Source organism: Oryza sativa, chromosome 4 (genome assembly GCF_034140825.1).
Source record: "Oryza sativa Japonica Group chromosome 4, ASM3414082v1".
In the NCBI taxonomy this organism is placed as follows: Eukaryota; Viridiplantae; Streptophyta; class Magnoliopsida; order Poales; family Poaceae; genus Oryza; species Oryza sativa.
Genome location: NC_089038.1, coordinates 26,573,435 through 26,588,264, shown reverse-complemented (window position 1 = coordinate 26,588,264; position 14,830 = coordinate 26,573,435). Strand labels below are relative to the sequence as shown.

The following is a 14,830-nucleotide window of genomic DNA, read 5'->3' as shown; positions in this document are numbered from 1 at the left end:
CCTTGCAAGAAGTCCGTGTCCCTGATCCTCGCTCCGATCATCTCTCTACCGGTGGCGCTCATCTCCATGTACAGTTGATGGAACTTGTACATTTGTGTGGGTAGGGACTGCAGCTGCTCAGGCTTGACAAGCGGTTTACCGAGTTCGTACATGTATTTTACTTCCGCCTTTTCGATTGGTGCGCCTCGTAGCAATTGATCCGTAGTTAGCCCGGTGTCATTAATAAATTCTTGTATTCCAAAATCTTCACCAGTCACCAACGGCTCGATCTCCTGGTTTGGTTGCTCTCCAAGCTGAGGGACTGGTTTGGACTTTCCAGAAGATGCTTTCTTAAGTGTTCGCTCATAGTCCGATAGCTTTATAGCCTCCTTGGCAGGTGCAGACATACCCCTGAAGAAGTTCCTGACTCAAGTCTATAGGAATCTTCTTTTCTGGACTTCGAGGCTTCAATTGTCTCCTGACTTCTGATGCCACATAAGCGTCAAGCTCCTCTTGCGTGCAATCGTACCCCGGGTCCTCGTTTTTTGCGGCATCAACTTTCGCCTTCTTCGTTGCCCTTGTGGGGGCAGGCGGTGGAGCTTGGGGGCCCTTGACTTGGAAGGTGCTGGACGAGGAGCTTGCGAAGGAGTCGGTGTAGGAGCCTGAGGAGGAGTCGGTGCAGGAGCCTGAGGTGGAGACGGTGCTGGAGCATGAGGAGGAGACGGTGTAGGAGCCTGAGGAGGAGATGGCGGAGTCGGAGGAGATGGTGCACGAGACGCCGCTTGTCGCCCAGGGAGGATGATGTACCGCTTGCGCCATAGTATAATGGCATGGCTTGTGTCTCGTAGATGCGTCTCACCGTCTCCTCCAGGGTAATCCAACTCGAGGTACTCGTACACGCCTTCCACCAACTCAACTTCGACCTTGGAGTATCCTGCTGAAATCGGCCTGCAGTGGTAAGTCCCCGAAGGGTCCGTTGGGATGGCCATGCCCGACGCCACCTTGACGTGGTGAGAGGTTATTTATTAGTAATCAACATATATAAGCAGCAACTTGCGGAATGGACAAATCTAAAATCTATAAACTACGAACTTACCTTTATTGATAAGTTCTTGAAGGGAATATGCAGCTCACATGGTGTCCGCTGAGTTATGTCATCAACGGGGCAGGTGGTTTCGTCCTGGGTTTGCATGGCGTCCATGCTCTGTGATCCTACCTGCCTTGTTGAGGCGCAGCTGCTATGATTGCCTAAAGGGATCAACATTGCAGGAGGAATGGTCGGCTGGGGATAATGGGACCGATGTGCGGCCATGCGTTCATCAACCTTCCTTGCCACCTACTCTTGCATGCTGAGCTCGTAGCTCGATACCCTGTACTCAAGATCTACAATCTTCGCCTCGGTATCTCTCTTGCTTCTCATCCGACTCCTGTACGTGTGGATGTCCTCCTTGAATCCAATCTTCCAAGGAATCACCCCTTTCCCTCGTGTTCGTCCTGGATGCTCTGGAGTCTGCAGGGCGAGTGACAGCTCGTCCTTCTCTCTGTCGGGTCGGAACGTGCCCTGAGAAGAGGCTTCCACTGCGTCCGTTAGTCGACGCGCAGCCTCGCGTATCTGATTGCTGAAGACCAGGGAGCCATCAACTGGGTTGAGCGTTCCACCGTGAGCATAGTACCCGAACTTCGATCGATCCGGCCATTTAGCGGTGGCCGGTTCGATCCCCCTCTCAAGCAAGCTTGCCTCCATCTCCTCCCACTTCGGCATCGCGACGCTATAGCCGCCTGACCCAAGTGGTGATGGTACTTCTTCTTGGCGGCATTTTCTTTGTTTCTTTCCATCATCGCCTGCCCTTGTTGACCTGTCTTATATGCAACGAACTCGTCCCAATGATCCCTTAGCTTTGGGAATGTGTCGAAGTTCAGTGTCTGCCCCTTCAGGATATATTTCTGGTACAGATCTCCCTTGAAGCTCTGAAACTGTTCTGCCATTTTCTTTAGAGTCCACCTTTTCACTTTGTCCTCTGTACCCGCGGGAAGGGTGAATGTCTTGAGCATTGTGGTCCACAGCATCTCTTTCTCCGAATCTGGGACAAAGCTCTCATGATCTCCGCGTGCCCTTGTTCTGCGCCAGTACACCGTACTGACAGGCACGTTATCCCGCACAACCCAACCGATGTGTCGTACGTAGTTCTTGGCTGCTTCCGCCGGGGCACTAGGTCGGCCGTCTTCGTCCACTTCCGTTATGATGTGCCGACCCTCTAGCTTCTTCGCAGCACCTCGTTGCCCGCGTGCCCTCTTCTGTCCAGCGGAGGGTTGACTTCCACTAGCCTCCTCCTCCTGGTTCCCCTCCACATCCCTCAACACGTTCCCCTCCTGGTTCCCCTCCGCATCCCTCTCCACGTTCCCTTCCTCGTTCAAGTACTGGTTTGGATCCTCGTTCCCCTCTTCTTCGTTCCAGCACTGGCTGCTTCCCTCCGCGATTATATCCTACAGTATCTGTTCCTCATCGCGATCAGCCATCTGTTCATCCAAGAAATAGTTGCTTTAACAACTATTATAGGTCATTTTTGCTTTAACAATCTTATATGCTAACAATCATATATGCTAATTAAGTCAAATATGCTAAGTCTAACTGTCGTATATTAGAACCCTACACAATTTTATATGCTAAGTCTTATTACAAATCTAATAATCTTATATTAAAACTCAAATAATATTGTATTAAAACTCTAATAGTCAACTATGTTAAGTCTAAGTGTCGTATATTAGGACCCTAGACAATAATTATATACTATGTCTAATTACAAATCTAATAATCTTATATTAAAACTCAAATAATCTTGTATTAGAACTCTAATAATCTTATATTAAAACTCAAATAGTCATATATGCTAAGTCTAACTATCGTATATTAGAACCCTACACAATATGCTAAGTCTTATTACAAATCTAATAATCTTATACTATGCTAAGTCTAAGTGTCGTATATTAGGACCCTAGGTAATCATATATGCTAAGTCGTCTAAGTGTCGTACATTACAAACCTAGATAATCATATATGCTAAGTCTAAGTGTCGTATATTAAATCTTATAGTCTTAATTGCATTAAAAATCTAACAATCATATATTTACATCACTTGCCTGCGCGAATTCCTTCGAGGGCTAGCTACCAATCCGGCTTGAGGGATGAAGACGACAACGTCTTTTCTGCAACATACAAAAAGATGTATTAGGATAAACGCAAAGTAACATATATTGTATTTCACGTTGGCGTTCTCGTTAAGTTCACATTTCGTTCACCTACGTTCGTTCGTTCACATACGTTCACGTTAACGTACGTTAAGTTCATGTTCACGTTCTTGTTAAGTTCACCTCCTCTTGCATGCTGAGCTCGTAGCTCGATACTCTGTACTCAAGATCTGCAATCTTCGCCTCGGTATCTCTCTTGCTCCTCATCCGACTCCTGTACGTGTGGATGTCCTCCTTGAATCCAATCTTCCAAGGAATCACCCCTTTCCCTCGTGTTCGTCCTGGATGCTCTGGAGTCTTCATGTCTTAGGCTCTCGTGTAGAATGTGTATCCATTGATCTCATATCCCTGGAATGTCGCGATCGACCCAGATGGTCCCCTCGCTAGGAAGGCCAGTTGTTGGTTGATCGTCTCGTTACCCATGAGATGTTGTCGTAACCACGGGGGGAAAGTATCAATGTGATGCCATGTAATCCATGCATCGGACTTACCGATGTTTCTGGCGCGAACTAGAGCCAAGTGCTCCTCGATGTAAGGAGATACTAATGAAGATTGTTGCAGAACCGTGAAATGGGATTTACGGAATAAATTGTTGTCTACCGTCATTATTGCTTTCCTTCCGAGAGTTTCCTTTCCCCGTAGTCTCCCTTCATGGCGTGATTCAGGTACCCCGATTGGGCAAAGATCTTCAATAAATTCTATGCAAAATTCAATGACCTCCTATGTTCCATACCCCTTGGCGATGCTTGCCTCTGGACGAGCACGGTTACGAATATACTTCTTCAGAACGCCCATGTACCTCTCGAAAGGAAACATGTTGTGTAGGTACACAGGCCCGAGAATACTGATCTCTTTGACAAGGTGACAAAGCAGATGTGTCATTATATTGAAAAATGAAGGTGGAAATATCAACTCAAAACTGACAAGATATTGCACCACATCATTCTAAAGGGCTTCTAATCTATCCGGATCGATGACCTTCTGCGAAATTGCGTTCATGAAAGCACATAGCTTTGTTATTGTTGCCCGGACATTGTCTGGAAGGATACCCCTTATTACAACTGGTAGCAGTTGTGTCATCAACACGTGACAGTCATGAGACTTTAGGTTTGTGAACTTCTTCTCCTTCGTGCTTATTATTCGCTTGATATTCGTGGAGTATCCAGACGGTACATTTATGCTCTCCAAGCATTCAAACATACTTTCCTTCTCTGCCTTGCTAAGAGTGTAGCTGGCTGGACTCAAGTGATGGCTTCCTTTCTCCTTTGGTTCCGGGTGAAGGTCGCCGCGTTGTTCCATATGCTTCAGATCATTACGTGCTTCCAGTGTATCTTTCGACTTTCCATATACACCTAGGAAGCCAAGAAGGTTTACGCAAAGGTTCTTAGTGAGGTGCATCACGTCGATTGCGTGGCGGACGTCTAAGAATTCCCAATAGGGTAACTCCCAAAATATAGAGTTCTTTTTCCACATCGCCGCGTGACCATCTTCGCTCTCTATAGGCTGGCTTCCAGGCCCCTTTCCGAACACTACTTTAAGATCTTTAACCATAGCAAACACTGTTTTTCCGCTGCGATGTTTAGGCTTCGTACGGTGGTCCGTCTTATGTTCAAAGTGCTTGCCTTTCTTCCGTACCGGGTGGTTTGCAGCAAGTAATCGACGATGACCCATGTACACAACCTTCCTACAGTGCTTAAGATATGTACTTTCTGTTTCATGCATACAGTGAGTGCAAGCCTTGTACCCCTTGTTGGACTGACCGGAAAGGTTGCTAAGTGCAGGCCAATCGTTGATGGTTACGAACAGCAGCGCTCGTAGGCTAAACTCCTCCTGTTTGTCCTCGTCCCACACGGTGACACCTTCCTTTTTCCACAACAGTTTAAGATCTTCGACCAGTGGTCTTAGGTACACATCGATGTCGTTACCAGGTTGCTTGGGGCCTTGAATAATAATCGGTATCATTATGTACTTCCTCTTCATGCATAGCCAGGGGGGAGGTTGTAGATACACATCGTAACGGGCCAAGTGCTATGGCCGCTGCTCATCTGTCCAAAAGGATTCATGCCATTCGTACTTAAACCAAACCGTATGTTTCGTGCGTCCTTTCCAAAGTTTTTAAATTTTCTGTCGATGTTTCGCCACTGCGAACCATCGGCGGGGTGTCTCAGCATCCCGTCCTGTTGACGCTCTTCAGCGTGCCATCGCATCATTCTAGCATTCCCCTTGTTTCTGAACAAACGCCTTAGCCGTGGTATTATAGGGAAATACCATATCACCTTAGCAGGAATTCTCTTCTTTGTTAGCTGCCCGTCAACCTCTCCTGTATCGTCTCGTCTAATCTTGTATCGTAGTGCTTTGCAAACAGGGCATGCTTCTAGGTTCTCGTACTCCTCACCGCGATATAGGATACAATCATTCGAACATGCGTGAATCTTCTGAACTTCCAGTCCTAGAGGGCAGTCTATCTTCTTAGCCTCGTACGTTGTCTCGGGCAATTTGTTTCCCTCCGGAAGAATGTTCTTGACGAGTTTCAATAAATCGCCAAATGCCTTGTCACTAACACCATTTTTTGCCTTCCATTGCAAGAACTCCAGAGTGGTATCTAACTTTTTGTGCCCCTGCTTGCAACCTGGGTACAACGACGTTCCGTGGTCCTCTAACAACTTGTCCAATTTATGGGCCCCCTTTTCACTTTCGCAGTCCTCCTTGGCGTCCTGCAACATCTGACCAAGATCATCCGCAACGTCGTTACCATCAGCATCCCTTTCCTCCTCGCCCGTTTGATTTCCTTCAAATCCAGAATATTGTCATCTTCCACTTCATCTTCTTCCATTTCAACCCCTTGCTTTCCGTGGGATGTCTAACAGTTATAGCTTGGCATGAACCCTAACTCAAACAAGTGGAAATGAATAGTCCTGGATGCAGAATACTCCTTCTGATTCTTACACTTATTGCATGGACAATAAATAAAACCCTTATGCCTGTTTGCTTCGGCCACTCTAAAAAAATAATGCACGACGTCAATAAACTCTTTGGACCGCCGGTCAGCGTACATCCATTGCCGATCCATCTACATAAGATGAAAAAAAATCGTACACAAATAATTATTCTTACAATAATGACAGTCATACAATAATGACATATCATTATTCATACAAAAATTATAAAATATTACACCAAATAATTCTTATTTACTATTTCTAAAGTTTTAAACTAATATTAATGTGTTGTACTTCTTTTAATTTTCATTTTAGTTTGTTTTCTATTATTTAAGATTAACTTTCACTATATTTTTCTTCTCAACTATTTTATAAAACCTTATTTAGCAAATAAACTAAATTTCTATATATATATTCTTTCTTCCCCACATAAATTTTCTCTCTCATCAACTTACAACTAAATTTTGGAGAAAAAAAAGTGTGCAAAACATAGCTCCAAATGTAATATGACAAAAAAACATTGGAGGATGAAGTTGCTAACCATTTAGGCACCTCCGATTTGTATATAATCACCAAAATAAATTCAATAGAAATTTTGGCATGACCTCCCCTCTTTTTTGAAGAAATTTTGAAGCTTGCTCGAGCAGCTGGAGGAGGAAGAAGACATATATAGGGGTGGGACTTTAGTCCTGGTTGGTGTTATGAACGGGACTAAAAATCCCGAGGGGGCTAATAGGCCCTGACAGTATTTGAACCGGGACTAGGTCGGTTTTTATTGTAACCAGGACTATTGTGGAATTCGGCCGACCGATAAAATGTGGTTTCTCCACGAGTGTACTGGTAGAGACGTGTTGTGTTTTGTAGAGACAGTTCGGGTCGGAATTAAAACTTAGCCGGGGGCGACCGAGGGGCGTCTTTAATTTTGGATCGGGTACAGATGCGCCCTACCTTACGTGCGTCCAGGGCAGCGCCCACGTGGACCGGGCCACTGCCCGCACGCCACGTACCCGCGCGCGGCCCGCTCGTGGGTAGCAGTACAGTTCAGCATACATGCACCACGACAGCTACAGCGCGTGCGATCGACGATAGTAGTGTGGTACAGCGGGCGACAACGTCCAAGCCTCCAGGGGCATCACACACCGATGCACAGTCGACCGTGATCACTCATTGGCAGATTTGTGTTTCATGGTGTAAAAATTTACACAATGTTTGCGTCAAAAAAAAATTACACAATGCTACAGTTGAATAAAAATGTACTCCTACTTGAACTGTAGCTAATTTTTCAACTACAAAAATAATAATGTTATATAACATGCATAAATAGTGGGTGAATTTGACTGCTTGGCTATACTTGAACAGATCATTTTTCTTCCCTACACTACCAACCAAAAATATTGCTAAATTTAGCTACCCTATTTTACTTTTGGTTGTTTGCCTATCGCAGTCCACCATCCTATAGCTCCCAGTGAGCTCTCATCTACAAGGGTATGGATATCACACCCTATCACTAGGCTTTACACTGTAGTATGAAAATGCTATGTGTTCTCATTGATCCAAACAATACGTATTAGTGATTTAGTATGAGGTATCCTAATCCTGACTAGATAGAGGTATCATAATTGTTCTTGTTAATAGTTTTAGCATTTTTTTCTTGCAGAGAGGTAGACTGATCATGCGTGAAACAAGATGAATAACCTAGGTGTGGTATATTTGCTTCGTTGCTTGGTGTATTACATTTGTGACTCTGTACAACCTACACCAAAGAACAACCATCTAAAGGTTAAAACAACTAACAATATATGGTTTTTAAATACAATCAATAAATGGCGTAAATAGCTGAGACATTTTCAATAAATAAATTGTTAATATGTTGTTGAGTGTGTAACAACAATTACTATGTCGTCGAGTGTGTAACAACAATTACTATGTCGTCCTTATGTAATGTTGTATAGATATTTTTTCTAATGTGTACCAAAGAAAATAGAGCCATTGGCCCTTGGTGAAGAGACGAGCCAAATAACCCATACAACAGATGGGGCATATATCTCTTCTTGTATTGTACTACTACTCCATCTATCTCAAAATATAAGGTATATTTTGTTTCATCGGGACAAGACTCTGATCAATCATTATTTCATTAGAATATAATTTTGTGGCAAAAGTAATTACTTTTGAATATAAATATAATAAAAATTAATTTGTGTCAAAAATCACATTTTAATAAAATAATTGTTGTTCAAAACATTATCATGACGAAACAAAATAAGTACTGTTATAGTTTGAAACGGAGGTGGTATCTATTATCTCTTCGCTCACAGTTTGTAGGGTGGCTCTTTTTATATGCTGTAATAATGTAGAAACAACTCGTTAGACGATAGTGTTGTTTCTAGGTGATACGCAAGACGATTAACAACACACCATTGTGATCCCATCCCTTATGCATTCATGCCTTGAAGAGAAGTTATACAGCTCAGTTGGATAAGATTGATTTGTTCCAACGACCTTTTGCCTGTGGCTCTAATATTTTCTGATCATCCCGGTCAAGCTGTGACCGGTGTTAACTGCACTACGGTCCGGTAGTCCGGTAGTATATCAATCTGTGCCGTACCTGACCCGGACACTACCGCAGTACTCGAACTGCACTATTTGCATTGCGTTCAAGTTTCAACCGGCCACCGGCCCAGTCTCCTCTACCAGCCAACAGCCGGGCCCACGGTTGGGCCCCTTCGCCAGTAAGCTGCAATTCACGCGCCCACGAGGGGGCACGGGGCCACCGGCAGCGAACGTGGGGAGACAGCCAAGCGCGAGACCACGTGTCGCCTTCGCGGACCCGTCGACCCAGCCGAGGGGGCCATGTTTGCCATCGTGTGTGCAGCGACGGCGTCCAAAAATTTTCACAATTTGACCTTTGCAAAAACTATTTTTACAAATAAACCGCAGCTAAAACTTATTTTAAAAACAACCCTTTTGTTCAGCGCCAAATCGTGTGGCGCTGAACTTAGACACCTCAGCGCCAAATAGCGTGGCACTAAATATACGTTGGTACGCTGACTTAGTCTCCCATCCACGGTGGTACGGCATTCAGCGCCAGTTGACATGGCGCTGAGGTGTCTAAATTCAGCGCCAGGTGATTTGGCGCTGACAACGAAAAGTCAATTTTGAAATAAGTTTTGGCGGTGGTTCATTTGTAAAAATGGTTTTTGCAAAGGGTCAAGTTGTGAAAATTTCAGGACGGCGTCCCTGGGTCCTTTCCTCTTGGCGAAATCTCGCCAATGCCCTTGGCCAATTATTACTCCCTGTGAAATGGTCCATTTCCAGCGTGAAGCTGGTCGTACTCGTAGTCGTAGTACGATTTTGTCTCGACGCGGGCACGTCACCGGTGGAAAATATGTTTACTCGCCACGGTTCAAGCGTGTACAAGACCGACGTGTCCCATGGCCACACAAGCGCCCACGGTGTGCCCCGGTGCATAGCTGTAAGCCTACGAAGCCGTGGCAGCGTGAACCACCGGAGGGCAGAAGCGTCATTCCAAAAAACAGTCTTATCCGCTTCTGCTATCTCTCGTCACTCTTCAGTCTTCACCTCGCGGAGGCGCAGTATTCCCGTTCTTCACCTCTCGCTCCTATAAAATCCAACGTGGACAACCAAACGTCCAAGGCCACACACAAACTCCAAACCCATTACTCTCCTCACGACATTCTCGCGCTCTCCCCTCCTGTAAAGATCGGTGGTTGCGAGCGGCGTCACGGTAAAGCGGAGCAAATTACTCCTATATATTACCCTGCAGCGTAGACCGATCGATCGGGCGGCGGCGGCGGCGTATGGCTGGGAGCGCGAGGTCGGCGGCAGCGAAGCACGCCTACCGGATGTTCGCGCCGTCCAGGGGCGCAGCGGCGAGGTGCCCCGGAAGCCCCGGGGCGGACGAGTTCGACGAGTCGGACGTGTGGGGCTCGTACGGCGCGGCCGGCGTGGAGTCCAGCCCCGCCGAGCTAGGCGCCCGGGGCCGCGCGATCCCGTCCGCCCGCGCCGGCCGGAAGGCCCCGCTGGATCGGGCCGCCGGCTCGCTGCCGGTGAACATACCGGACTGGCAGAAGATTCTTGGGGTCGAGTACAGGGATCACCAGGCCGCTGCTGCGGAGTGGGAGCTCCAGGGCGACGGCGACGACGACTACGAGTACGGCAAGGTGGCCGGCGTCGGCGGCGTGGTGATACCGCCGCACGAGCTGGCGTGGCGCGGCCGCGCGGCGTCGCTGTCGGTGCACGAGGGGATCGGGAGGACGCTCAAGGGGCGCGACCTCAGCCGGGTCCGGGACGCGGTCTGGAAGAAGACCGGCTTCGAGGACTGACCGGCGAGCTAGCTGATCACTCCCGGTGGTTGGCCTCGCCGCGCAGACGTGCAGTAGGTTTAAAATGAGTACTTAGTAGTACTAATTACTTTATTCTCTTTTGTTCTTATTTCTTTTTCTTTCGCCATGGACAAGATAAGAAATTGGGTAGTATTCCTAGTCCTAGAAGGCTAGATGCAAGAGAGGACAGGAAGAGTGGGTGGTTTGTTCAATCAAGGTGTGACAATTTTGAGGGCACCTGGAGATGGTTGGAGTTGGTTGATCAGCTGATCGATCCTGTATTTTTTTTCTACCCTTCGAGTATGGGAAATTCCACATTACTGCACAGTGTATGTATTATACCACTGTAGTATGTAGTATGCAGAATTGTACATGCCGTTTTGTGCGAAATTGCAGAGAGCGAAGAAATTCAGAAAGAATCTTGTGTTGACATGCATGCATACTGCCAGTCTCTGGTACTTATTCTTATAGTAGTAGTATTTTATTTATAGAATTCGAGAAAAGAAAAAATATCTTTCATACCGTCACACCACACATTTTTCCAGTAATTTTGTATGCATATAGTATATATATTGATGTCATTCAACAGGAGTGTAAATGGAAAATGAACGACTGCCTCTCCTGCAATAGCTAAAATGATGAATTGTTCTTTTGGATGAGCGGGACACCTAAGTATAGTGCAACACTAGCTAGCAACATCATTGCCAATGATGCAGCGGCAAGCCGACCCTACTGAACAGTTAGCAGATACTGATATGTATCATATCAGTGATTATATAAGGAAAATCCTGGAAATACATATACTCATTCACTACGTTCGGACTTTTGTAGGGTCCCATATCAGAATTAAAGTTGATGCTAAAACAGATTAGGTGACATATGAGGCTGCGAGTCTCCACAAACCGAAGAGCATCAATAATTGATCTATTAGTATTTATTTGTTAACACGGCTATACATGGATAGCCGATAATATGCATGGCATATGGCAAGGCGTTGTTTTCACAACGTTGTAGCTGGATAAGATCATGTAGGGCCATGTAGGACCCTATCGCTTCACCCATGCTGCTGCTGAAGCTGCACACAGGAAAAATATATCGAAACGACGTCCCCTTCCAGACCCGACCCATGCATCGCTGAACCGTAATGCTCACTCACTCCCATCTGCTTATGTCACGACGCAGTTTTAAACCCGTACGTACCGACAATGGCACGATCAATTTAAAATGGAGCAGGGTGCGGCTGCGAGATTAAACTTGTGCCTTGCTGATCCAAGCTCTCGCCAAGTGGTCTCGACGTGGACTGATGGGACGTCCTCGGACGAACGACGCCGCAGCCTGCGCACGAGCAGCGGAGCCAGGCCCGGCCGGCCGCTCGACCGAGGCGAGCAGGGTGGATGCATCGGCGAGGTGAGGCCCGGCCATGGCACGGTTGTGCACGTGAAGGCAGCTGCTGCCGCCTCTGCACGCGCACGCGCGCGCGGCGGGGGCGGGCGGCGTGTGGCCCGTGGGTGCACCACGTCTCTCTGGTCTTGTGGCAGTGGCACGCACCGCGGCGCCTGCCCGCACTAGGATCTGTCGGCTCGGTTACGAGCAGGGCGCACTGCCACAGACGGCGCAGCTGGCAAGAGGAGCCTGCCCATGCATGCATGCATGGATGGCACCGCGCGCGATCGATCGACCGACTGCGGCAGCGGAGCTACCCGGGGTTGATTTGGTTCTCGATCGCCGTGAACGCCGTGGCGCCTACCTCGCCTCTCCGCCACGTAAAACTTGGATCGATCAAGCTTCTACCTGGGACCGCTTTTACAAAAGAGAAGATAGTACGGGAAAGTGTTTTAAACACTCGGGTGGACGTCTACCCGTTTCTTACATGTCATCTAAATAGTTATGAAAATTTTTTAAAAAAATTGACATGATAGGTTAATATGTAATATATCATCTCACAAACATGTAAATTCAAATTCAACTTTTACAAGTTGAAACAAAAATAATAAATTTGACTGTAAATATACATATACTAGTTAGAGTTTAATTTGTTATTTTTGTTACAACTTTTAGAAGTCGAATTTGAACTTACATGTTTGTGAAATGATATATTATATATTAAAGTATCTTATAATTTTTTTAAGATTTTTTCATAATCATTTAGATGACATGTAAGAAACTAGTGGACGTCCAAGATAGCACTACTACTGAACCTAGCAGCTCGCTCGCCACGCTGCAGCAGAAACGCATGGGGAACGTTGCGCTGCATCAGCAAGTGTACAGGGCACAAGCGGTGGTCATGCAGCGGTGGCAATACATTGCTTCTGGCCAGTGCTAGTGTGCTACTGGTCGCGTATTGCCTAGCAGCCCTAGACAGGAGCGGTACACTGGGAGAGTGGAAGTAACTGACATGCATCAAGTATCCAAGTGGTTTGTCAAGGTGAGAATCCAGGCCAGTGGCCAGTGGCCAGACGTGGCGGTTGCGACTAGCGGGTGGCGAGTGGCGACAGGCTACTCGTCCTAGTACGTGCGTGCGTGTCTGCTCAGCCGCGCGAGGCGACGCCGCATGGAGCGCTCCGCTCCACGGTGCGTGCTCGCGCGGTGGTTTGGCTTTCCGCGCGCGCACTGTGGGCGTCTGGGCGAACCCGGCCGCCGCTGGTTTTTTAGGTGGTTTGCTCCGCGAGAGGAGGTTTTGCGGCTGGCTCGCTGCTGGCCCGGGCACCGCAGACCGACCGACGACGCGCGGGGATGACGATATTTTTTCTAGAGACTTCTTGGATGTCGTAAACTGGCAGGGCGTCGGTTGCCGAGTCCCCAGAGCGGCAACAATTTCCTGACGTTGACACGGTGGGAAACCAACGCCGGTGTTCGGATTCGCTTAGGACGGACTCAACAAACAACGTACTTACGGTATGCACAGGATGTACTGTAAAAATGTGTTTAGTTTAGTGGTCTCCGGAGCCACTTGACAGTGCAAACAAAATTGTCACTGCAACCGTGGCCAAAATGATTGACCCGGTTGCAGTAGTATGAGGTGCATGCAGAACGACAGCTTTGCAACGATCCAATAATGCGGCTGTTATATAATGTCCCTTCTGTGTTAACCCAAGCAGTTCTTCTTCTTTTTTTCTGAAAGATAGTTAACCACAACAGGGATGAAATATTAATAACCTCTCTTTCTGACTATCGAGATTTTTTTTCCGCTGCTTTTATGCAACCTCTGTCAAAATCAGGAATCCTACTCTGCCCCCCAAACCGCTTTCAATCATCAAATTGGTAATATATCTAATTCCTCTGTTTTATATTATAAGACTTTTTAGTATTATCCACATTCATATATATGTTAATAAATCTAGATATATATATGTCTAGATTCATTAACATTTATACGAATATGTGCAATGTTAAAAAGTCTTATAACTTGAAACAGTAGAAGTACTTAGGCATGTACAATGGTTGTCAATAGTGGTCTCTTAGCGTTGTGTCGGTGACATGGGGCCGGGGGTATCGTGACTAGAGGCTTGGGTAGCCGCGGTCACCCACGTGGCCTGACCCCCTCGGGGGGGTCGGGCCCGAGGGTGACGTGGCCACCCCTCCCTCTGTCTCCCCGAGGGATCGGGCCGCTCCCGTTTTGGCCCCGAGGGCTGGGGCGCCCCGACCCCCTGTGGTTTTGGCGCCACGTGTGTGGGTTAGGTGAGCACAGCGGGCTCACCTAACCGCATTTATAGCAGGTTGGACGAGCGCGCCACGCCGCATTTAATGCGGCGCAGCGCACGCTTATCCGGTCCGTGACCGGTCGCGGTGTGTGACCGGTCACAGACCGGTCAGATCGCGGGTTAGGTGGCAACAGGCGGCCTGTCACATGCCTCGCCCCGTCCTGTCGGAATGATGAGAGCTTCCTGGCTCTCGTCCCTAGCCGGAGCTGGCGTGCTAACTCCTGGAGTTGGTATGTCAGTCCCGGTCAGATCCATTCCAGGCTTCAGGGCAAGTATGGCAAGGAAGTCGCTGGCCATTAAATGAAGGTTGAAATGGGCGTCCACCGGAAAAGCGGGCGAGCGGGGCAGGAGGCGTGTGCTCTGCTTGTCAGAGGTCACTTCCGGCTGTAGACTAGCCCTCATTGTAAAAAGCATGTTTCCCTTCTTAGGCAGCAGGAGGCCCATGTGGTGACCCCGGACCAGATAAAAAGGAGGCCCAGGCCTAGAGAGAAGAAAGGAAGGGAAGGGAAGGGGGTTGGGACTCTGGCGAATGGGTTCTAGAGCCTGAACTCTCTCTCGCTCTCGGGCTCTCTGTATTCCTTCACGCACAGATCCACCAGAACACAGGAGTAGGGTGTTA

General features: G+C 47.5%; 1 protein-coding gene across 1 annotated transcript; it reads left to right on the top strand.

Annotated features, from left to right (window-relative positions):
• The first annotated feature begins 9,818 nt into the window (after nucleotides 1-9,818).
• Nucleotides 9,819-10,940, top strand: LOC4336422 (protein S40-4). The gene has a single exon (XM_015778669.3). It carries the CDS (start codon nucleotides 9,986-9,988, stop codon nucleotides 10,508-10,510), a length of 525 nt encoding a protein of 174 aa, XP_015634155.1. The 5' UTR covers nucleotides 9,819-9,985; the 3' UTR covers nucleotides 10,511-10,940.
• The last annotated feature ends 3,890 nt before the right edge of the window (nucleotides 10,941-14,830 follow it).

What these genes read in the sequence shown, in the direction of transcription:
- LOC4336422 (XM_015778669.3), top strand. Translation starts at nt 9,986, where the DNA reads ATGGCTGGGAGCGCGAGGTCGGCGGCAGCGAAGCACGCCTACCGGATG.